Below are 26694 nucleotides of genomic sequence, written 5' to 3' on the forward strand. Positions count from 1 at the left end.
CATTACCTGTAGACTTAAAATCTAGGGATCATTCAAAGTTTTTTGACTTAAAATTTTATGTCACTGAAATTTCTGAAACTTTATAATATTCTGTTCAGGAACCTAGATTTATAAAAGGGGATATTTAATGCTTATGATTTTAGGAAGTTATGGATTCATATACTATAAACCGGAACCTCTCCCTCGAAACAATACTAGAAAAAGCAACTGACAGAGAATTAAACTAGATAAATATATTTAGATGAGTGGATATTTAGCTAAATTAATCATGGGAGATGATGGTAAGTGAAATTGGCAATATTTTATGTTAGTGACTTGGGTAGACATTTGAAAAACTAATTTATCAGGCTTGAGGATGTCATTAGGCAGACAGTGGGGAAATGATGTTTGCCAATGCTTTGGCTGTTAGAATTACACGTCTGAAAAATCTAGCTATTTAGCTGATGGTGAAAAAAAAAAAGAAAGAAAGAAAATCTAAGGGGACAAATGTGTAATAGGTATTAATTATAGACCAGGAGCAGAAAAGTGGCAGTCACTGCAAAATCCAATCTGCAGATGTGTCTTGTTTAGCCAACAGAGTGTTTTTGTAATGATTTTGAATTTGAAACACTTTAAGCAGGTCAGCAGGCATTTTAGGTTTTACAATATCCTCTCTGTCCTTCCCCATCCAGGTTCCTAATAAGGCCTCTATTAGCTCTAGTGATGCCTTACTAAGAACTTGGAAAAATCACCGGCTCTGGGAGCATGAAGCCCCAAGGTACACAGCTGTGAGGAGAACAGGGTCTGGATTGTGGCTATTATTGCTATTCTGCTTTGAGATTTTGTGAAATTTAGAAACTGCTTACCTTTGTCTGGAAATTCTTACTACTGGCTTATACCCTTTTTCTTCACACATCGATGCTACCTGTCTGGCCCCCGAAGGCCTTTCATTATTAACCCTAAATTACAATTAGACTCTGTCTTTATGACATCATGGTAGTCATAGTCTAAACAAATTTAATTGACCAGTAAATAATTTACTTTGGAGAGAATGCTGAAATCAGTATTTTTTTTCTTTTTTTCCTCACTGTATTATCTAACTTTTTCTTATATTGACACATCAGGGTTATATAGTTTTTAATGGTAAAAGGAAAATTAATATAAGAAATATGACAAGCCAATAGATTTTTATTTTATTTTTATTTTTCTTTAAAGATTTTATTTATTTATCACATGAGCAGGGAGGAGGGGCGGAGGGAGAAGGAGAAGCAGCCTCCCCACTAAGCAGGGAGTCTGACGGGAGTCTCCATCCTAGGACCATGGGATCATGGCATGAGGCAAAGGCAGACACTTAACCAACTGAGCCACCCAGGCACCCCAAGGGATTCTTTTTTAGGCATCGATAAATAAACATTATATGAGATCCCTAATATAGTTATGTATTTTTGAAAAAAATTGCTTAAGTTTGCACTTACATACAACTATTAGAATGGCGTATCCTTCTTATGAAGTACAGAAATAAGTAATATTTCTACTTTTGTGCTTCACCAATTAAAGGAAGATAGGCATCTTAATAGATTACTAAGAAAACCAACCAAATGAAAAAAGGAATCAAAAAGAGTACATGTGATAAAATATAAAAAATAAAAATAAAAGCAATCATAATATTTAAGTTGGGTGAGGTTACGCTGATTAGACCTTTGTTAGCATATTTAGGTAGACCAGGCTAAATATTACCTCCTAAATCAATGCCACTTAAAAATAACTTATTTTATATAAAGCTTTATTTTACTGATAAACTGATAATTGATAGTTTTCTTTTCCTTTGAATAAGCACATTGGGTAATTGGCTAGAGGGATATGGAAAACAAGTCTTATTATCCGTGACTCCTAGGTTTAAGAGGGTGGAGAAAAGAACTACTGGCCCAAATCTTCTTTTGCCTCTGTTCTTCTTCAGTGCTGACCATTGTTACATGACAGGGCAATAGTGTCAGTGCAGATAAACCACCCAGTGTATGCATTCAGTGGCATCCTATGCCAATATATGCCTCCCAGAGGTATGCTGTGTCATCCCATAGGCTGTGTTCAGGGGGAATAAAATGTCTGAACACTGAGAGTATAAGGCCTAATTATCAGAGAGTATTAGTTAAAGTAGATATTAAAGCATACAAGTGGAAGTATGGAATAGGTTGCTCAGATGAGATTTTGTTGTAATCTTTCCTTGGGAGTATTTTGAATGCTCAGCAGGTGTATTTTTAAAAGCTCCAAAGGTAATTCTGGGTATAATTTTGCCCTATTGGGGGTCATGCGGAATACCAATCAATGCCGCTCTGCAGCTTGGCTTTACCTATTAATTTATCCTGGATCCCCAGGTTTTGCTCTGTCTTTTAGCTTTGTCTATCTAATGTGGCATGTTATCTTTGTAATGAGAGGATGAGATAGATCCATTACAGTAAAAGATATGCACTATTAATGAGTTTCTAGCCAGCTATCAAGGTATCATCAAATGTGGTTTATCTTGGTGAATGAAAGTTTGAATGGAAAATTAAGCTCCCATACTGACTGTAGAAGTGCAGTGGATCATTTTGTTCTTTAATGTCACACTTGAGTGGACACACTTCACAGAGCAGTGAATCATGCTTAAAACAAGCAGCCTTTACTTTAACGACAGCAGATAATGCAGCAGAGGTGAATAATAAGTGTTAGCAGTTTTAACTTTCTCTTGCAGTACTTTCTCGCAGGTGCCTGATGGACAATTTACAAAGTACATATGCTATTTTATAGATTGGAACTTGGGATCCAGCCAGTGGCCTGAATATGACAGAAAGTCAAAAGGGAAAGCCAGCCAACATCACAGATTCCTTATCCAATCGTTCTTTAATCGTTACCACCATTTTGGTAAGTATTTGTTTTTCCATTTTTTTTTTAGATAAATGTAGATAAACATGGAAGTGGATTAAAAAGTACATTATAATTTGAACAGTAAAGAACAGATTGTAATGTATTTTACAGTTATTTAGCAATTACTGTATAATGGATGAGTCAAGGTTAATTGAGCCACAGTTTTATTGTTAATCTTCAATGATGTGACATGTATTAATGTTTGGGCTGTTTGTGTTGACTAATAATATAGCTTTGCATATTACCAGAAATCATTATATTTCTGCAAAATTAGATATTATTGAAGAATTTTCAATGTTAAGACTTGAATAATATAGATATATGAGTAAGTTATATGAGGGACTGCATGTGAACTTTACTTCTGCTTTCATTTCCTGCAAATATGTTTTAGAGGGCATGTCATTTATTTTTCAGGATTTTTTTTCTATTATAGTTATATTTCAACCTTGCTTTCAATTGTTTTCATTATGGTAAATCACTTTTAGTTTATCTCTCTAATAAAATTACATGACAAGTGTTTTTATAAGCCAGAAAAATTTTCAAGGCAACTGATGCACTGGATATTTTTACACCTCTTATAATTATATATTTTAATTAGATCACATAGTAATATTTACTTTTCCCACTATGCCATTTAAAATGAGGATTTTAATTTTAGAATAGTCAAGGAGCTCGTATATTAAGTCAGTACTTTCTACTTACAGAATAAGCTTATCAATGCTAGTTCCTATGTCTTCCCAGGTAGTCAATAAGAATGTGAGATTAATGTTCAGAACAAACCACCACATACTTGTAGCATTTGTATAATTTCTAAATTTGATTTATGGTGGCAAATCAAGCCGGGAGGAATTCATAATCTTGTCCTTTTATTAACAACAAGGGATGTCAGATCTCTAGGCATGTCAAAATAAAATAGCTTCGGTTAAAGACTCTTGATAATGAAGCCAAGCTGGTAATCATGAAATGACAGTGATGGAAGTTCATGAGTTTTTTAATCACCCCCTAGCTGAGAATCTCAGTGTGTACTTGCTCCCTATTCATCATATTCAAACTTCCCAAGTTCTCTTCATATCTCCCTACTTTTTCAAAGGTACTCTCATACCCACCAATTTACTGGTCTTGTTCTTCAAATGAAATACTCTCACAAGAAGCTAATGCATCTTTCTTCTGCTTGTATATACTGGATCTCATTTCCTCCTGCTAGGACTATTGCAATAAGCATATAGCCATCCTTACTGCTGACAGCCTTCTCCCTCTGCAATATACCCCATCTTCAATGTAATGATCTGTCATTTTCCTGTTTCCCTCCTCATAAATCTTCAGTGAATCCCTATTGACCATTAAAAATTCCCCAAATTCTGACCCTGATGTTCAAGACCTTCTGTAAGACCTTCTTGTCTTCTCCCGTCTTCCCATCCTCATTTCCTATTATTCTCTTCCCATTAACCTGCTCCCATGACTGTGTTAGCCCTGTTCCTTTTGTCTGTAATATGTTTCCCTCCATTTCTGGGATATTTTTGTACTTGTCAGTACTTTATATTATTTGGAATTAATATTACACTATTCTTTACTTATTTCATGTGTGCAGTATTTCTCTAAACATCACTGAACATTTCTCTGAGGAAGAGAATCTGACTATGCCTCATATTTTTACATCATATGTGTCTCCACAATGCTCATAACAAGTGCTATATGAGGAGCATCTGTAGTCTTTAGCACTTGGCACTTCTTTCTGTGTCCTCCTTGGTCCAGCCAAATCTCAGAAACATCATTTATCTTATGGTACCAAAACTTTGCTCAGTTCTTTACATCTCCCTGTAAGAATTCTATTCATCCTTGCAGACCCATCTCAAATGACACCCACTCCATGAAACTGTCTGATCTCTTCATTAAGTTGGGTGTATGTTGCAGGATGTGTGTGAGATGGGGGATTGTGCACTTTATATACACAATACTCTATCATGGCACTTAGTATGCACTATTTTTATCTTAGAAAATTTGTATATATCTGTATTTTCATTTGACCTGAATCTATACAAGGCCAATGATCAAATTTTACACTTTTTGATATTTCAATGTCAGAGAAAAGTGCCCTAGGCACAGCAAGTACTCAAATATTTGTCAAATTACATTAGATAAGCAACATTTAATTAAATGGAAAATTAGAAGAAGTAAGCAACTTTTGAGTGATTATATTTAAATATTTTTCATCTGTGAAGGTTATTGCAAACTTCTTATCCAAACAAAGCAAGTGATTAAGACTATCCATATAATTTCTCAATCTTAATTACTCAGGGTTTTTTTTTATAAAAAGCATTCAGATATTTTTCTCAATCATAAACAATTTTGTATCTATTGATAAACAAGTGGTATTCAACCTTAGTTTCATATTAAAGTCAGGCATAAAGCTTTTTTAAAAAAGTACTTGTACTCAAAAACACGTTTCATTTCATACCTTTTGAAACAATATTTCTGAGCTTTGGACTTTGGAAAGCTTCATTCTTTAAAAAATTCCACAGGTAATTCTGATCTATAAGAATGATTGAGAACAACTGCTTAGATAATTACTCTGTGTAAATAAGATGTAAGATTAACTGTGGAGCATACACTAAGCTTACATCTTAAAAGAGAAGTTATTTATATTTTATTTTATTTTATTTATTTTTTAAATTTTTTAAATTTATATTTTAGAGTGTGTCCCTTTATTAGATATTATATTTTAGATATAAAATATAATGATTTAGATATAAATCATTTATAAATATCTAAATTTAGATATAAAATATAATGACCCTATAAATGATTCTGGTATTTATTAAAAGGAAAGTCACTTTGTTTTTATATCACTTAGTGAAAGAATTCCTGTTCTGAATACTCTGATCGCAAAATATCCACAATTGGGAAAAGAACATATTTGAAGAGATTAGTTACCTTATTTAGTAAGCCTTATGCTTGATGTAATTTACTGACATTTAATTTATATTTTAAGGAAGTTGTGATCATTGATTTATGTTTGGTTGTCCTTTTCTCATTTGGAGAAATCTCAGTGGAGTTTATGACTGTGTTGTGATTATGACTTTGATATCTCCACAAAAAGAAGTTGTGGAGATATCAAAGAGAAGTTCACATATGCTTCTTCAATATGTTTATTATATGTCTTAAGAAAAGAAACAGTGATGTATCTAGGATTTGGCATTTTTGATGTGGTAATCATAATCAGTTCTATTTCTCTTGAATTTATTTTTATTTATTCTTTTATTTAACAAATGTGTATTGAATGATGATGTGCTAAAAGCTTTGTTTGATGAACAAAACACACACTGTATCTTCCTTCAGGGAGCTTAGAAATTAGTAAAGATTCATAGGGAGGATTACATACACATTTACACACGCGCACACCTCAGCCTTATGATTAAGATATAAGAAAAAAACAGGTTAATCCCTTTTATAGGATAATCCTGAGTTATACCTGGAGTCAGGAGTGAAAGGACAAGTCAGGTAGGCCTCCCGTAGAAGAATAAACGCAGATATCTGAAGCTTGAGAATAAATTAGCAAGGTAAAGAAAGAGAAGAAGAGTATTCTTGGTGGAGAGAGCAACATTTGCAAAGGTCCCAAAGTATGAAAGACTGGAAAATTTGCAAAATGGAAAGAAGACCAGGATGGCTGGGCTGGTGCCTTGGTCTGTTTCTCGCTTTATAGAATAAGATTACATAGTCAATTACAAAACAAAACAAAACCCAGGCATTTATTGATTGTCTGCTGTGTGCTAGATCCTGTTCAAAGTACGCTCATATATTTCCTCACTTTAATTGTCATAATAACCTTTTAAGATAGATATTATTATCAATACCATTACAATTGATAAGCCTAGTGTCCAGATTGCCTAAATAGACTACTCATGGGCACACAGCTAAAAAGTAGAGTAGTGGGGTTTCAACCCATATGGTTAGCCAAGTTGAACAACCAATACTATGAAATGAAAACTCCATGGGCTAACTATGGAAAAGTCTAGCAACTATAGTTTATGACCAAAATAACATCTTGATTGAGAATTGTCCCCCTAAAGCAACACTTCTTATCCAGAAATCCCACATATGCTAGAGCACTGATTGCTGTTATGGGTGTGTTCCCAAACATCTAGACATTCCCCTCTGTAGAGACCAAGATTAGACAACGCTTGGTTGGATATTTTGGGCCTCTCATTTCTTTTCTCTTTCAGGGTAGCACTGAGTTTTCTTTCAGCCCCTTTAAACAATAATCTCTGATTTTTCTGGACAATCAAAATAGTATTGGAGTTCGTCTTATTTTTTTCTTTTCAGTACTGAGATTAAGCATCTTATTCATAAATATATTTTACTCCTCTTCAGCAATACAATCTATGCCCAATATAGTGTATGGGTGCAGCATATAGCTATATTATGGAATAATTCATTTTAGAAAACTTAGGACATTTTAAAGAATGTCTATTTTTTTTTAATTTTGAATGAGACTTATGATATTATATAATTTGGAAATTTATGTAACTTCACCTGCAAGTCTGGACCTAAAGCTTTGGTCTACTCATGCCCTCTTCTTCTTCTTTTTCTTTTTTAAGATTTTATTTATTTATTCATGAGAGAGAGAGAGAGAAAGAGAGACAGAGAGGCAGAGACACAGGCAGAGGGAGAAGCAGGCTCCATGCAGGGAACCTGATGTGGGACTTGTTCCCCCATCTCCAGGATCACGCCGTGGGCTGAAGGCAGGTGCTAAGCCACTGAGACACCCAGGGATCCCCACCCTCTTCTTAATATACTTCTTACTATCTCTCTGATCTTCAAATTTCAAATTCAGTTGCTATTAAAGTTCTCTTGCTTTTTCTGTTTGTTGTATTAATGGAACTAAAAATTTAATCTTGGAATATCTTTTCATTTATAAGGATATTATTTATTTCATAGCAACTGTTAAAATATAAATTCCTAATTGCCAAAAATAATAACAAAAATATTCTGAACAAGTCAGAGAGTGCCCTTGTTTACTTTTTTTAAATTAAATAGCTAATTAATTAATTATTTTTACATAGAGTGCTTTTAAAGAATAGTATGTACAGTATTTTCAGTTTATAATCTGGTCCTGTTGTCCTTACTGTTACGGCTCCACTAGCTAGGGGCAGTATCAGGTGACAGAGTATTTAAAGTACATACAGGGAATGCCTGTTTTCCCTCTGAGTTCTTGGTTTACAGCAGATTTTTTCAAGCCTGTCTAAATATGTGGAGTGTTTCCCACTGTGCTACTCCTCCATAATAATTGATTTTTGTCCATCAAAAGATTACTAACACTTAAATGCCACTGTACATGTTCTTTCCCTTCATGGCTAGTCGCACTTTAGTGTACAAATGACTCTGAATTTGCTTTTTTATTTTTTATTTTTGGAAAAAATCACTTATGGAGATTCTTTCCTTCTGGTTGCTCAATGAATTTAAAAAATGTGCTTGCGTCTGCAACCTAGTCTTATATTTTTATTTTTTAGTTTTTCCTGGCACTTCCTGTAAGGTTATATAGTTCAGTATCCAGTTTACTTGCTTAGGCTTGTAAAGCTTTATTGTTGCAGCCCACAGATACAGGAGGCTTATCTGGGAGCAAGCTTCCAAGGACAATGGGAAGGTTTCACAGTACAAAAGATGAAGTGACCGAATCATCCCCTAAATGGTTCTGCAGCTTCTTCTATAATACCAACAAAAGCAGATTTCCAGGGCTTCAAATCTGCCGCTGCAATACATGTTCCCCTCGATTCTTCTCTTTCCATTGTTACAGAAGGACTGTCAAGCACATAGTTCTTTAAGTTGCTAGCATTCGGGCTTGGAAGCCCAGACACTGCAGCTTCACAAAGAAAAAGATTTTCATTCTTAGTAACCCCTTCACCATTTCTAAGCAGTTTTAAACATGTATTGTGGAGATAATAAGATCAAAATAATTTAAGAAAGATGTAGTAAATACACACACCCAAGTACTACTTAAATGTTAGTATCTGAGATGAGAGTGCCTCATTCAAACTCCGACTCCTCTAACCCAACTCTTGCAACTAGCTTGTTCAAAGGCAACCAAACCTTTTCTCACCATATTTTTCTTCTGTTTCTGGGATCCTGCTGGTATTACATTTTCCTCTCTCTCATTCTTGCTTTAATAGTTCAATGTATTTTATTTCAAAAAACTATTAATATTCTCTTGGACCCTCAGATCAACTGGATAAACATAAGACTATTGGTGGTGGTACCATAGAGGAAGAAAGCTGCGTTTAATGTGAAATTAGGCATAATTTTTTTAAAGATTTTAAAGTAATATCTACAATCAATGTGGGGCTCAGACTCAGAACCCCTACCTAGATCAAAAATTACATACTCTACCAACTGAGCCAGCTAGGCATCCCAAGGCATAGTTTTTAAAACCTTGGGTCTTAATCTTTAAAGATTTTATAAGTGACCAGCATCTCTTTTTTTATCCATATAATCTCTCTCTCACAGACACACATGTGCTCCCTTCATCCTTCTTTATTAAATCTACAAATGCCACCATAATAAAGATTCTTAAGTTTTTATTTTGCTGTTTTATTCTTTTTCATTGCCCACATTATTGTCAATACTGTAATTTTGTTGAAGCTTGTTTTATTATGATCAATGTATTAAGTTTGGTATGGAAGAATGAATAAAGAAGTCTGAATCTCTGGTTAACCACAGCAAGCTACATGAAACTGCAGTATTTTTGCTCTCATTGTCAAAGGCATCATCATGATAAAACCATGTAAAATTATACAATCTAAATTTCAGGCTCAGCCTTGATCTGAGTGGATGTCTAGTATCAAACTCAACATGCATTAAGCCTTCTTTACTTCAGGCCTTACCATACCTCCTCCTACTATATTTCCAAACTCTGTTTATGTTTCCAATACTTTTCTATTCACTCAAACCAGGCGTTTGTTTCTTAGATACCTCAGTCACTTTAAACCCCATATTCACAATTCAGATAATAATAATAATAATAATAATAATAATAATAATAATGACAGATGGGTTATTTTAAGACAGTTTAACAAAAAAGTGAATAAAGGAACATTTTGAACAAATGAGATATGATCTGTTTGTGGGTGCTATGGAATGGGAGATTTGTAGAGTCTGATTTCAGAGACATTGTACCTATAAGGAAGAGGAAGAGATGATAACCTCGAAAAATCAAGTAGGAGATTTGTTAGGGGCAATATAAAGGGGCAAAAAAATTAGGAATGTGGATGAAGACTTCAAGTTAAAAGCCAAGTATGGGGCATTAGCCTTGTCATAGAGCATGATAAGGATGAGGGAAGGGAGATAGTGAGTTCTACTTACTCATCTATGAATGGAGATGTTGGCAATAACTTTTGTGTAGTCAAACCTTGGTTATTTATGTAAGGAGCTAATAAATTAGATTCAGAAATGAGATGCAGGAGATTAACTAATAGGTACAGTCTCTTTTCCCATCAAACCTTTTACTGGAAGAACAGTGAAAGGCACATTTGATTGATTTGAGCTTGATTTTTTTTTTTTCTTTTCCTCTTTGTTCTTTCTCTTAGGAATTAAGCTAATAAAATATGTAATGGCCAAAATACAAATACCAGTACAAAGACAAAAGCAACCAAAATCTCCAATCTAAACTGATAATTCAGTCAAGTGATAGAAATAAATTGCAGATCAGTATTTACTAAAATATGAATGATAATCACTAACTGGAATCCTCTCTTAAGCCCTTATTGCTCTGACATCACTATCTTTCCTCAAATATTGGTGAACAGCACAATTAGCAAACTTCTAACCCTTTCCTTAAAAGTTAACTTCAACATATTGCCCAGTTATTATTTCTATAGGTTTTGCTACAATTTCAAATGATTATATATTACATTTCAGGGGGAAAGATGTCCCTTCATGTTCCCAAACCCCAGTAAATTTTCTAGATATAGAGTAAAAATAAAAACTTCTCGTGGAACAATAATTATGGCCAATAAAGATTTAGATTTTTTTTGTACATTATGTAAATTCTTTTCTAGTTATTCTTCTGAAAGTAGGTAAACATGGTTTGCTACAACTAAGAATGCGGTGATTGTGCCTGCAGTAGTATACTAAAGGATCTGTGTGTGTGTGTGTGTGTGAGAATCACGCATTCAAAAGAATTTCTTTGTTTAATAATCTCACAAAACAAAATCAAAGAAAGGCAAGGAAACATCATAGATTGCCCCAGAATGCACTTAAATTCTTGGGGGGGGGGGGGAGTTACAGGTAAGTAATAAACATAGTGTGTTAAAAAGTTATTAAGGTAAAACTTTGCTCTACAGGCCTGCCACACGATTTTGTTAGTGCTTTAAAACATAATTTCCAGATTATAAGAGTTATTCATTTTCTATCTGGGAAGTTCATGTGGAAGTGCCTTTTTTTTTTTTTTAAGATTTTATTTATTTATTCATGAGACACACAGAAAGAGCAGCAGAGACATAGGCAGAGGGAGAAGCAGGCTCCGTGCAGGGAGCCTGATGCAAGACTCCATCCCAGGACCCCAGGATCACGCCCTGAGCGTGAAGGCAGACGCTCAACTACTGAGCCACGCAGGCTTCCCTGAAACTGCCTTTTTAATAATGTCTTATCATATTGAAATGGGGTCTGTTTTCCAGTCAAGAGAACAACAGATAAGCACAGATGGAGATTCGCTCATCAGTAGTTTTTGATCCTAACAAACCAGTCATCCTTAGTATTGCCCTTTCTTGAAAATCATAGGTTGTTCTGATGGTATATGCTAGCTTTTCCCACTTTTTTTCTCTTGCTATTCTCACTTCAAATTGTGATAACCTGTAGTGCACCATAGGCTTCTGACGTGAATGTTAATTAGGGATGGCAAAATTCAGAGCCATAGTGAATAGAAGGAATTTGAAAGACTAGGATTCAGACAATGGCAAGACCTTTCCCAGCTCTACAGCAGTAAAAGCACAATGGTTGGGACAGCAGAGGCCAACGAAAGAAAAAAAGAAATAACCCCATCCTGTCAGTGGAGTAATAACCATCAACTGTGCAGTTATTTGTGCTGATCTTTTGCTTATTTTTGTTGGTCGTTTCTTGTGACTGTGAATTGCAAGATATTCTTAGCCTGTCTGGTTAAGTTTCTACATATCTTCCCCACATCTAGAGTGGTATAAATCATTAAAATGTAATGAAATACTAGTATTCAGAGTAATTCCCTTAAATACATGCTCTCTTTCCATTTTGAAGATCAAACTTTATTGTACTCTTTATGAAACTTCCTTAATTCAGCTAAGAAAAAAATCACAAGACTCTTTTAGAATGATTAAAATGCAGTTTGGACAGGGGTAGTGGAGAAGTAAAATTAAGCTTGAAATGGTCTGTAGACCTTGGATAGTATACGAGGTTATGAAACCAAACAGTCATTGATCTTTACAAATGTTAATAATACTAGATGCTTGTTAAATGTCAACAGGTTTAAAAATACCATTTTAAATCATTGGAAAGGAATACCTTATAAGTGAATCATTTATGTATAATATAGCAATCTTCACTTCTGAATTTTTAGAAATGCTTTCTAAAACATGATCAACTGAATCAGCATTTAAATCTATTTTATTTCATAATATTGATAAATAGAGAAATCTTTTATTTTTAATCATCTTCCAAATATAATATTCACAGTTTCTTTCATCCCCATTAACCAAAAGTTGACTAATTAAAAATAAGGCTCCAAAAATCTCTTTTATTTTTCACCAGCATAATAAATGTTTCCCTGAAATTTTCTTAAATAATTAAATACATATTTTTGAAGCAACTAAGGGTAAATATAATAGCAACCAACTATTTTCAGAGGAAAAACATGCAAGCCGTTTAAAGTTAAAATAAGAATATCGCTTCTTCATTCTGCTTGGAGGCGTTTGATGGTGGCTTGGCGTCCCACCTGGCAGATGGCCTGGCACCCCTCTGCCAGTTGTCAAGCAGGACACAAGGGCTGGACAGTTACTTTATTTTATTATTTTAAGATTTTCTTTATTTATTCATGAGAGACACAGAGAGAGGCAGAGACATAGGCAGAGGGAGAAATAGGCTCCCTGTGGGAAGCTGGATGTGGGACTGGATCCCCCGACCCCAGGATCATGACCTGAACTGAAGGCAGTTGCTCAACCACTGAGCCACCCGGGTGTCCCCTGGACAGTTACTTTAGAAGAGCTACTTATGATGTTCCCAGGTCAGAGCTAAAGCAAAACAGAAGCTGAAGGAACAAAGTGTGACATTTCCCTCCATTAAGAACCTGGATTTCTGTTTAGGTTTGCCCTCTATTTTTCATCTTTAATTTACTCTGTCAGTACTGAAATTTCTTTTCTAGATTCTGGTGTTGGTTTTATAAACTATAAATGAATTATTAGAGTCATCTGCAAATTTGTAATCAAAGCACTCACTAGATCTCTATAATGGAAGCTATCTTCATCAACATTGAAAAAGATATACTTCCTCTTAACTTTCCAATGAAATTCTCAGGAAGATTCAGGGGAAAAAATCAATGTAAAAACAATGAAAACATAGTGATATCATAAGCTAAAGTTATAAAGAGACATACGCCATAATTTCAGTAAAACATCATCAAATAGAGTTTATGGGGACAGGATACTGATTATTTTCTAAAATAGCAGGTTTATGGGCCCTGCTTATGGGTTCAAATACTGGGATTTTATATTTTTATGACAAAAATAGGAAAATATTTTACACTTCCCTTACTTTGAAGTCACTTTGTGGAAATATTTCTGTATTTAAGAATTCTATAATTAATTATCTTTGGTTGTTTAGGAATTTAATCATACATTTAATAGCTAAATTTCATCTCTTCCTTTACTAATTTTTATTTGCTTTTGTGTTGGCTTATTTTATTATTATTATTAATTTTTGGATTTGGTGAACTTCATTCTCTAAGCCTGTTTTCCTTATTTTAATTGTATTTTTTTCTTGTTATGTGCTAATAGCCTTTTTTCTCAAGACGTCTTTTTATACCTAGTTTTCAAATTAATTATTTTTCAGGAATTGTCATAAAGTATTAGTGAATACATTGGTCATCTGCAGGCTATCATTAACTTTTCTAGTTGTATTTATTATTCTGATGAATGTATTAATCAATTGCTGGATGGTAATCATAGATGTATTCCAGAGATAAGCTATTATTGGTTATGAATGAAACATATTTCAGTGGATAGCTAGCTATATTTTGTTATATTGTTTTAAGGTACTCTTTGGTAGTGACCGCTCCATAGGAACAGTGTCCTAACCACTTTGTTAGTTTGTTATGTCAGTGTTTGCTAACTTCATGTAAGAAGACTAGGACTAGTTTCGCAGTATTTGCTATGCTCAAAAACAGCCTGTGTATCATGAAATCATTTGTTTCATATTAGGTTAAGAATAAAAATTTCAAAAAAAAAAAAAAAAAAAAGAATAAAAATTTCACGCTATTTAGATATTTTCTGGAAAGATTTCTGAAATATTATAATTCTTTTATCACTATTGACCTATTCATTTATTTACTCATTCCTGAGTCAGTTTTCTATTGTACATTGGTATATATCAAGATATTCACATTTATCAACATATTTTCACATAATGTCATCATATAAGTTTTATAATCTCGCCTGAGTCCCTTTCTCATGTGAAATTCTGTGTTTTTAAAATTTTTCTTTTCCCTTAGAGTTGAAGAGGACTTATTTTGTTATTGTTGCTTTTACAAAAAGATGTTTATAATTTAGTAATTTCCTTCTTTCTTATTCACTGCTTCACTTATTTTTATTCAATTTCCTTATTTTCCTCCTGCTTTTCTTGTATTTTTTAGGTGTCAATTTTCTAGCTTTTTATTATTTAAATGTTCCACTTATTTATTTTGTTTTTATTTAATGATAAATTCATATAAGGGGTAATTTTTTTCTGCAAATTGCTTTGAAGATTCTTCTTTTTCTCCTCGTTCTCCTTCTTTTTTGTTAAATGAAAGTAGCATAGCTTTATGGTTAGCAGAATGCTATGGAATAAGCAGAACCTTCATCTCTCAAACTGCACCAGGCTTTGAAATTCTGGTAATAGTCATTAGATAATGCATGTAAATAATTGTTTTTTTTTTTTTATTTTTTTAATTTATTTTTATTTTATTTTTTTTTGTAAATAATTGTTTTCTGAAAATTCTTTTTAAATTCCACACATGTCTTAAACTGTATTGAGGGAAATTTAGATTTTGACTTAGTTTTACTGAATGTAGTATTTCTGGTCTTTTTAAATGTTAACTTTGCCATCTTTAGGGCTATTGTTTGGTGTCAGAAAGTACTTTTTTAAATGAAGAGTATATGTTTGCTAATTTTCATTCCTTTCATATTACATGGCAAAATGGCTAGAATATAAAATTCTTAAGTTTTTCAAGATTTTTTTCTTTAAAACACTTTTGATGTTTTTTTTTCATTGCTATAATTCTCCTTTTCTGATTAGCCAGTTTTATTTTCTACTATTTAATGCTTATGAAACTATTTCTTCCTTTACCTTTGTGATTGATTTTCATATATTTATTTTGGCCAAGGTGGGCCTAGGTTAAAAAAAAAAAAAATCAATCAATTTGCAGCTTTTTATGAAAATATCATTACATCATCTCAAATGCTCTTACCAAACTTTAAAAAAGCTTCTCAAAGTAGGGGGAGATCAGATTACCTATGAGTTTCTTATATGTCTTTGGAGGCATACTTTGAAGCTATGTGTTCTGCTGCAAACTGGTCTCCCTCTGTTGCAGGCCTCTTATTCATCTGTCATCTGAGACTTCCTTTCACCATCACCCTGAAAATTCTACTTGCCTTTCTCCTTTTCTGGAACCCCATTTCCTGGACCCCAGGATTCTTCTTCTTCTTTTTTTTTTTTTTTTGAATTTTGTTAGAGTATAAGCTATAGCATCCTGAGAAAGGTCACATGAAGGCAAACATTTTAGACCTTGTATATTGAAAATCATTGCTTCCTGTGTATAGAATTATAGGTTGAATTCTTGGAAGACCTTGCTGCATTTGTCTTCTCCTATTGTAGCCATCCACATGTGCATGGTCATTCTGATTCCTGATCCTCTGTAGGTAGATTATATTTTTTCTCTTCTATGGACAATTGAGGATCATCTCTTTCTTCCTGAAGCTTGGAAATTTCACTAATGATATACTCTGGGGTATGGAACTTTAATTTTTTTTTAAACATTCTCTTGAGTTTAGATTCCTGATGTCTAATTATAGTAGGTAGGTGTTACACGTGTATATTGAATATTAGAAATTTATTTTTTTAAAGATTTTATTTATTTATTCATGAGATAGAGAGAGAGAGAGAGAGAGAGAGAGGCAGAGACACAGGCAGAGGGAGAAACAGGCTCAATGAAGGGAGCCCGATGTGGGACTCGATCCCGACTCCAGGATCACTCCCCGGGCTGAAGGGGGCACTAAACCGCTAAACCACCCGGGCTGCCCTGAATATTAGAAATTTAGATGGACTGAATAGAAGTGTGCTGTTAGTACAGAATAAACACCAGCTTTCAAAGATTCAGTATTAAAAAAAGAAGGAAAACATCTCAATTTTATATTGAGTATAAGCTGAAATATAATATTTTGGATATGTTAGGATAAATAAAATATATTATTAAAATTACCTTTCCCTGTTACTTTAACTTTTTTTTTTTTTTTAATGTGGCTACTAGAAAATTTTAAATTACATGTGTGACTCTTACTTGTAGCTTGCATTATATTTCTATTCAACAGCGCTGGTCCAGAATCTTGCTGTGATCATTCAACCTGGAAACACATGTTCTTCAGTTCTCAAATATTTTAAAATATTTATTTAATAATTTCCTCTTGGCCTTTTTCTCATTGTCTCTCTCCCTCTGGACACTGGTTAACTGAGTATTAGACTTTTCAGCACCACATAAATGACAGTTTCTGTGTTTTTGTTTTAAATGTTGATGCCTAGGTCCCATGTCCAGATATTCTACCTTAATTGATGAACTCCTCAAATGTTAATATTGTTTGAAATCTTCCCAGATGATTTTAATAATCCTCTAATTTTATCATATAATTTCATCTTGTTTTTTTAAAATTCTATTTTCTGAAAGAGTTCCTCAACTTTGTCCTCTAGCCCACCAATTATTTATATATATGTAAATTTTATTAATTAATTTATTTTTATTAATTTACTTTTTAGAGAGAGAGCCAGAGTGGGGCAGAGGGAGAGTGAAAGAGAGAATCTTAAGCAAGCTCTACACCTAATGCAGCGCCCATTGTGGGCTTGAGCTCACAACCCCAAGATCACAATCTGAGCTGAAACCATGAGTCGGATGTTTTTTTTTTTTTTTTATTTTTTTTATTATTATTTATTTATGATAGTCACAGAGAGAGAGAGGAAGAGACACAGGCAGAGGGAGAAGCAGGCTCCATGCACCGGGAGCCCGATGTGGGATTCGATCCCGGGTCTCCAGGATCGCGCCCTGGGCCAAAGGCAGGCGCCGAACCGCTGCGCCACCCAGGGATCCCCTGAGTCGGATGTTTAACTGACTGAGCCACCCAGGTGCCCCTGATGATATTTTTAAGACAATTTTTTAGAGCAGCTTTGGGTTCATAGCAAAACTGCGGAGAAGGTACAGAGATTTCTTACATGCTTCCTGCCTCCCCATGTGCGTAGTCTCTCCCATTACCAGCATCCCCCACCAGAGTGGTACATTTGCTGCAACTGAGGAACTCTCACTGACACATCATATCTCCCAAGTACATAGTTTACATTTTAATTCATTCTTGGTGTTGCACATTCCGTGTTTTTGGACAAATGTATAATGACATGTATCCACCATTCTGAGTATCAGAGTATATTCACTGCCCTGAAAATAGAACTTCTCCTATTAACCCTCCCCATCCAACTCCTGGCAATCATTGATCTTTTTTTATCATCCGCATAGTTTTATCTTTTCCAGAATATCATGTTCTTGGAATCATGCAGTATATGGTCATTTCAGATTGGCTTCTTTCACTTGCTAGTATTCATTTAAGATTCTTGATTGTCTTTTCATGGTTTGGTACTTCATTTCTTTTTAGTGCACTTTATTTATATTTACTTCTATTTTTAATTTGAAGAGCTTTTATACCTTCTGACTTTTAATAGCATTGATTTAATATATTTCCCTTTTTGAAGTTTTTGACTATTTGTTATAGTGTTTCTTTGCTTTTTTTTTTAAAGATTTTATTTATTTATTCATGAGAGACACACAGAGAGAGAGGCAGAGACACAGGCAGAAGGAGAAGCAGGCTCCATGCAGGGAGCCCGATGTGGGACTTGATCCAAGGACTCCAGGATCACGTCCTAGGTGGAAGGCAGGCGCTCAACCGCAGAGCCACTCAGGCATCTGATTGTTTCTTTATTTGTATTTGTATTTTTGTTTTGTTTCTGTCTTGATGTTAGAGGCTCCTCTCATTTTTTTTTTTCAAATGTCTTTTCACGTTTTTGAATAAGGCATTCTAAATGGGAATGGAAGGTCTGTGCTGCATATAAAGAGAATTAACCAATAGATGAATTACACCAAGCAGTGTTTTGGAGAGGATCTGGCCTTCTATCTGGAGAATCTAGCAAATACTTAAATCTATGTATCTCTTCTATCTGTTGCATAATTTCTGAAAGGAATCCTACAGATTGGCAGCTAGCATTCTCAATTAAGAAGGGAAAACAGGATGGAGAACTTACTTTTGACTGATGCAAACTTTAACATGGTACCTGTTCTCTCTAGTTCTCTCTGAATCCAGAGTCACTTGGACTCAATTTCTCCTTCAGTTTTCTGCAAGGGTCAGCGTATGGGAGGATGAATAATTTGGAGAATTTACCTAATTTTCTAGTTAATACAGGGTATGGATCTCTGAGCAAGGACATTTTATGGAGAAAAGAATAAAACATTTTTTCAGCTGCCTCCAGGAGACCTTCTCAGTTTCCTATTGTCTTATATTTAATGTCAGTTTTTTCTAAATGATAGGTGAAGTTTCTTTTTTTTTTTTTTTAATTTTTATTTATTCATGAGAGACAGAGAGAGAGAGAGAGAGAGAGAGAGAGGCAGAGACACAGGCAGAGAGAGAAGCAGGCTGGCTCCCTGCAGGAGCCCAATGTGGAACTCGATCCCAGACTCCAGAATCACGCCCTGGGCCAAAGGCAGACACTCAACTGCTGAGCCACCCAGGTGTCCCAATGGGAGAAGTTTCTTCATCAATTGCATTAGAAGTCTGTATATTTTCAAGAATGTCACCATTCTTGAGGTCATGAGTTCTAGCTGGATGAGAAGATCAACTTGACTACCTTTCCCTGCCTTGTCAATACACTATTTCAGTAATAGAGCAGTGGTGCCACCTACATCTAACAAGAAAGCCGACTGAATTTGGGGTCTTTTGTTTTCCATTGCAAGAGGCCACTCTTGTCTTTTAAATAGAATTCATTACAACATCCAGCCCTCTTTTTTCACTCTGCTTGACCACTTATTTCTTAAGAGCCAAATACAACAAGGTTTATCTCTTAAGTAGGATGAAACCATTTTTGATGAGATGGTTATGCCTTTGTTCCAGTGTTTTTACGACATTCCTACACTACCAGTTATCCTCCACACATAATTTTCTATACAAATGTGATTCCGTGCCCTCAACTTTTGGCAAGACTCTATTATTCTTATTGTTCACTATTGTGAGATTTATATTTGCCCATAGCCTCAGAACTACTTTGGTAAGGAGTTAGGAGAGGCAGTGCCGTGCCTGCTTTCACAAGTCTTTGAGTTATATAAATAACTATAAGTAGTCCACTACAGATAGAGCACAAAGAATGTGGAAGAGAAATGATAGATGAGGGTGAGTTTTATAGGTCTTAAAAGAAATTTAGATTTTAAACTATCCATAATGGGACAATTTTAAAAGATTTTAAGTACATAAACAATATGATTGGGACTATAAAAAAATCTTAGAATTGGAGATAGGATTTGGTGAGACCAACCAAAAGGATATTGCAAGAGTGAGAGTTGATAAGGTCCAAACTATGGCAATATCTGAAAGGTTGTGGGAGGAAAGACATCAGATTCACAGATATATAGGATGGAGAATGGAAGATACATGGAATGGGAGATATATAGCAACCAATAAATTTAAAAATTGAAGTTTAAGAAGAGGTCAGAGGTTAGGAAGACCTATTTTTTTTTTTATAAAGATTGCTGGAAACATGATATAAAAAAAAGCAGAATTGGGGTAATTAAAGATGAACATATTACATTTAAATTCCATATGGTATATTTATCTCTTTGGCAGTTAGACATGTAGTTCCATAGCTGAAGAGAATGATCTGGGCTGGAGATGAGATTTGGAGTTAGCAAAACAGATGGTGGTGGGAGGCCTGGGCTTAGCATTTGAGTGTCTGCCTTCAGCTCTAGGCGTGATCTCAGGATTCAGGATCGAGTCCCACATTGGGCTCCTTACAGGGAATCTACTTCCTCTGCTTATGTCTGTGTCTCAAATAAATAAAAACAAATAAATAAATAAATAAGTAAATAAATAAATAAATAAAATCTTAAAAAAATATGGTAGTCAGCATCATGAATATAGGTGATATTGTTCACATAGAGAGCACATGTGAATTATCAGTGAATCTACACCACTGCACATTTCTTTCCTTTCCTGATATTTCTGTGGATTATCTCCTAACACTTGCTGTATTCTTTCTGGCGTAACAAACAACTATAAACTCAGGGCTTCCCAGGAAGATAAAGAGTCTGGGATAGAAAAAAAAAATACACTGTCTTTTGAGTCAGGCTCGAGAGTCCATTATCTATATTGAAAATGGGCAGTTGTAAGATGACAATCATGAGACTTTCAAGACCCATAAATCCTGAATTATGTCAGGTACCCCCAATACAATTTTACTTTCTGATCAATATCTGATACTCAGGTTCCAGTCTTTGCATTTTCAATCACAACTTGATCACTTGACATTGATTCCTAATTGCTTCTCTTTATTTGAGATTTAACTGGTACTTTTAATAACAGATTGTATCCTAAACCCACCATAATGACTTAAAAAGAAAAGAACAGACCTCTTCTCCTGGTAGAAATTGTATTTGCCTTACTGACATCACTATAGCGATTTCCGCTAAAAATCCACGATAACAGATGAGTCCCCAGGTCCTTCTCCATTCATCAATGTATTTCATTAGGTGCATTCCTCATAAAACATTTATGCCATTAGTTTATGTCATTAATTAGATGCCTAAACAAGAATGAGTATTATTAACTCAAGTCCTATAAATTTTATATTCTGAGCTCTCTTAGCCTTGGTTCTATGTTGTAATTCATTAAAAAAACTCATGAATTTGTTTTCACCATTTTGTTTTAATAAACCAATATTGGACAAGCAAACAAACAAAATATTTTTTACCACTTTATCTGAGAACTGAAGAAAAGAAATGCCTTTGCCACAAAGCTGTTTGGAAAACATTTCATAGTATATGCAGAATATTTTATGCTTCATTCAAATGTGACTAAAACCAAAGGCCATAGAATATTTGCTTATATGACAGCTTTGCATTCTTAAAAAAATCAAATTTATATTTTGCCTTTTGAACTTTTAAATTTACAGTTTTTGGCAAATATGATACTCTCTGATATTACAGACAAAATACTACTTCCTTAATACACTGAGCACTTTCTATGCCCTATAGCATTAACATTACATGTTTATCATTTGGTTACATCAGAATTTTATAGTATACTCCACAGTTCTGATAGGTGTGTGATGCAGGCATACCCTACAACTATTGTGTGGTTAAATACTTTTTGGAAAATGTTGAATTAAGGTAAATTCATTAGGTTTCTATGTCACTAAGCCTTTAGTAAGTTCATATGTATTGTGGATATCTCAAAGGAAAGAAAATATGTAGAATTTCCAAATATCTTTAATCTCAGAATGTTTTCTTGAAAATAAACTTGTGGAATAATTTCCCAGAAGAATACATTGTAGACAACATTAGGTTAGATCATAATAACTATGAAGTCCTTATTGACAAATATAATGGAATTTACTTCCATATGCAGATTCATGAACCACTTAGCCTACTAATAACAGCAGAGGAGCAGACTGTTTTTCCAACGGGTTAATGTTTGATATCTGAGTTTAATACCTAGTTAAGAAAGGTTTTTCTGAAGGTTGAAGGGACAAATGGAAGTCAGAATATCTAGGTTTGAATCTTGAGTCTGCCACTTAGTAGATGATTTACCTTGGGCAAGTTACTGAAACTTTCTAATAAGGGTAATAATGAAATGCAACTTGAAGTATTAGAGACAGAAATTTGAAAAATATATATATAACATAGTCCCTGACACAAAATTATCAGCAAATGATAATATTAAATGGGTACAAAGTAATCTAAAAATTAAAAGCAATGAATGGTGCTCATATTTACAACTTTCCTCCAAAGCCTTATGATATCTTCTTATGAACCATCATTCTTCTTCTTCTTCAGGCCACACACCAGTAAGATTCTTCTCTACAACTTTTCTCACTTCATTTTCTTGCATGAGCAACTCTTACTTCTCCCCATTTATACTCATTCTACAATCCCTTTTTTGAGCGGCCTTTTTTCTAGGATAATTTATCTAACTTCCTTGGGACATCTGCACCTAATGTTTCCTTTGTCTATACAATTTATTCCTTAGGCATTTACATGAAACCTTGTATCATTAGTTTACATTTTTTTTTGTGCAAGTTCTCTATTTTCAACTAGATTAAAAGGTGTTTAGGAGAAGCAACTCTGCTTTACAGTAGGTATTTTCTTTAAAATGAAAGGTACTCTAAACATTTTTGTATTTTATTGCTTACAAAGGGCAGCAGCTGAAAGTTAAGCTCACATCCATTATGTAAAAAAGAACTTCCAGCAGACACAGGCTGATAACTACCACTGACCATTGATGGATAATTCTATTTTACAAGGACTTTCTCTTATGACTGTTTTATAGACATATTCAGGTGTCTTGAAGAGGTTGCCAGTATCTGTTCAATTTTGGAGGGATGTGGGTAGAAAGCTAGTTAGTATTCTCATCCCTTTTAAAATCATATTTCTATTCTCTTTAGGAGAAATGTAAATAAAGCTCAAGGACAGCTGAGACTGGGTCCTTTCTAAGACAAAGAGCCCTCAAATTGTACACTAAATTATCAGAAACAGAATCCTAATTATTAAAAACTCCACTTTGCAATCATATGACGAATCATGTCCTCCTCCTTTTGGTTTGTTTCCTCACTGTCTCAGGCATGCATTGAAATTTATTCAATATCTAAATGGTGAGAAAATACCTAAAGGGAGGCTATTGGAGAAAGAAATTCTAAACCTCATTTCCTACATCAAAATTGATTTTTAGGTAGATGCTTAAAAATAATCTCAGGGAAGAGAATGCCATTCTGAGCAGTATATGAATTCAAGCACTGATGAGCCACAGTGATTAGATCCAGATAGTTTTCTCAGAATTTTATAAGAATAAAGTTTGTTTCCTAACTTAGGTCCTCATGATATTATACTCCCCAATCTTTTTTGCTCCACACTTTCTTTTCACTTAAATTGTACAGAGCTATTTATTTTTTTTCCAGCATCTATATGAATCATTTTCTCTCTCCAAAATATTTTCATTTACTCCACTCTTTAATTCAGTAGTTCTCATTTCCTGACTGCATATGGGACTGACTACATAATTTCTGCCCCCAGCGTAAAATGAAAATGAGGATCTTGTTAAAAGTTATTAAGAATTTCAAAAGGACACCAGCAGAGTACTAAAACTAGCAAAATTTTTGTCACACTGTTGAGTCCTGCCTTCTTCACTGTATATTCTTTCCTCCATTGTTATAAATTAATTGGCCATATGTGCATGAGTTTATTTCTGAACTCTGTTCTGTTCCAGTGATATATGTGTTTGGTTGTATACTAATATCATACTTTTTTGATTAATATAGCTTTGTAGTGTAATTTTAAATCAGAGAGTGTGATACCTCTGGTCTTGTTCTTCTTCCTCAAGATTATGTGGCTATTTGGGGTAATTTGTGGTTCCACACAAATTTTAAAAGTGTTTGTTCTACCTCTGTGAACAATGTCATGGGAATTTTGATAGAGATTGCATTGAGTCTGTGGATTGCTTTGGGGAGTAACAATATTAATTCTTAACATCCACGAGCACAGAATATCCTTCTATTTATTTGTGTCTTCTTCAGCTTCTTTCAGAAATGTTTTTATATTTCACTGTTTAGGCATGCAGTTTACAATTATGCCCTATCTTTCCTTTCCTGCTTGCACAGAGTCTGAAGTCCAGCCAGAGGTAAATGTTTAGGGTCTTCCCAGATCTTTTCTGAGGATATTTCCTGCCATAGGCATGTGCATGGGCTTCTAGAGTCCCTTGAATATGCAAGAGAATTTTATAGCCCTCATTCTAAGTATTTCTTTCTCTAGCTTCTCTTCTTCTGTTCAGGCATTTTGGTTTGTTTCTTATCTCTGCTGTATCTTGCACAGGAGGAAGTGGCTAATATATTTGCCTCTAAATGTTCATGAAAACACCATCTGTGAAGTGGCTGCAGTCCTGGGGAAACTCCTGTGTAGGTGAAACAAAGGCAAACTATTGAGCCAATATCCTCAGGAGTCATTAGGTCAAAACACAGAATTACTTTCTTTGAGACTGGGCCTTCATACCATTCCCCCATATTCACAACCTGCACCAGGAATGCAGACGGCTATCTTTAATGCTGCTACTGAACTGGGAATGGAAGATAGTAGTAACAGGGTAATAAACAAGTAGCCACAGAACTCTCCTATCAAAATTCTAGTTTTTCTCTTTGCAAAGCATCCCCTTGGTTGTTATGTTTTGTTTGTTTGTTTTGTATTTTTAGATTCCAGAGTTCCTAAAAAGTATGTTCCTAAAAACTCTGTTTTGCCAGCTTATTCACTGCTCCTAGATTTGCTTTTGCTCTACAATGGCAGTTGAGTGATTGCAACTTTTGCAAAAACAAAAATAGTCACTAACTAGTTTTTAAGAGGAAATTTGCTGGCCTCTATTCTAGACATTTTTTATAGAATTCACATAAAAATATTTGTTTAATGAATGGAAAGATAGACAGATGAAATATTAGATGGATAACAAAAACATCTTATACTTATGTTCTATCATGAAGATATCAAATGTAGATATTTACCCACATCTCGTTAAGCATCAGATAAAAACTTAGAATTGTGCTCTTAGAATTGTACCATTGTACTCAATGGTAATTCATTGGACATTTTTAGAGTTGCTATTATGACCTATAGATCACTATTCCATGCAGAAATGGTGATGGTTACTTAAAATTAAAACATGCTAATTGGAAATATGTATTAGTTATTAGGGACACATTACAATTGTTATCATAAGCTTGTTTCTTTTTTTCCTAAATCACATCAAGCATTGTGTATTCTTAATCTACCCAGAAATATTGCCTAGTAGAGCAATAGTCTATACTATGGTCAGATAGTTTCAGTGAGTTGATAACTTGTTTGTTGAAGAACTTCCCATTTTAGTATTGCTGTCTTTTCATCCTTAATCTTCCTTTTAAAAGTATAATTTTCCATTTTACATTCTCTTGAGTATGCCAGGGCAAGATGTTGAGGTCTTTTTTTTTGCTCCCTCATGTTAATGTGTAAATTCTGTACTTTCACAGAGCTGACTCACCTTCCTCAGGAGCCAATGTCAGCAGTATCATTGCCCCTGCCCTTCATGCTGCCATTCATTAGCCTTCCACTTCCAATCAACTTTATAACACCCACCTTGATCTCCTTGAAAACCAAGTTGCTCTATTATAGTATTATGATTTAATGCTTTTGATGTGAAGACAGTGATAGGATAGACAGTGTGTGTATATAAAAGTAAGAAGATTGAGGGAGATAAGTGATTCTCAGGAACACATGAACTGCTCAGTTTTAAACTTAATCTCCATATTTCATTTTACTCTGATATTGTTTTAACCATAGTGCTTTCTTCGTTTGGCACATAGTAATGCTATTTTTAAAAAAGGTGTGTGTGTGTGTGTGTGTGTGTGTGTGTGAAAGAGAGAGAGAGAGAGAGAGAGAGAGAGAGAGAGAACCCTATCTTCATTAAGGAAAAAATAAGGACCATTAAAAATATCTTCTAAATGCTTTGATACTGTTTTTAGTTGAGAATATTGTTAACCCTTAGCAAGTAGAGTTTCAGCTGGTTGCCGTTTAAAAGTTGTTTTGTTTTTGTTTTTGTTTTTGTTTTGTCATAAGGGTAAATTCAGAACCAGATTAAGACTAACTGAAAATCCATTTGTTTTCCCAAATGACTTATTTGAGGGTCACTGTGCCATAGGTCCTGCTATAAAATAAGACATAATCATGTATCTCAAAAATGTTCTCTATGGTGATATTTCCCCTCTGGTAATTAATGAAGCAAAGTAGCCATGTGAATAATACAGAATACTATAAAATAGATAAGATTCTAAAATTCATCATTAGATTGGGAGTTCCAGAAGGGCAGAAACTTTATATGGTTTTGTTTTTGTTTTTCATTGTTGTATATCTGATACCTAAAATGGTACATAATAGTTAAATACGTTTGAATAAATAAATATATTAGTTAGGTTAGCCTTATCATTGAAATGGCAAGGGATATTTTATACATCTCTAAAATTAAATTGCATTTTTATGTCCCTATCTTTTGAATATTATGAGTAAGAGTGATAGTTCAGGGG

The 26694-nt window shown here is 34.2% G+C and overlaps 1 protein-coding gene across 6 annotated transcripts in view; it reads left to right on the forward strand.

Annotated features, from left to right (window-relative positions):
* GRIK2 (glutamate ionotropic receptor kainate type subunit 2) overlaps positions 1 to 26694 on the forward strand; it is a 641615-nt gene that overhangs the window by 409060 nt on the left and 205861 nt on the right. For all 6 annotated transcript variants that reach the window (XR_011997276.1, XM_072738083.1, XM_072738081.1 and 3 more), the window contains one exon: positions 2764 to 2877. Coding sequence is in view for 5 of the 6 variants with exons in the window: in XM_072738083.1 (XP_072594184.1) it covers positions 2764 to 2877 (114 nt within the window). In the remaining variant the exon portion in view is untranslated. The remainder of the gene's footprint in view (positions 1 to 2763; positions 2878 to 26694) is intronic.

Source organism: Vulpes vulpes, chromosome 1 (genome assembly GCF_048418805.1).
Source record: "Vulpes vulpes isolate BD-2025 chromosome 1, VulVul3, whole genome shotgun sequence".
NCBI lineage: Eukaryota > Metazoa > Chordata > Mammalia > Carnivora > Canidae > Vulpes > Vulpes vulpes.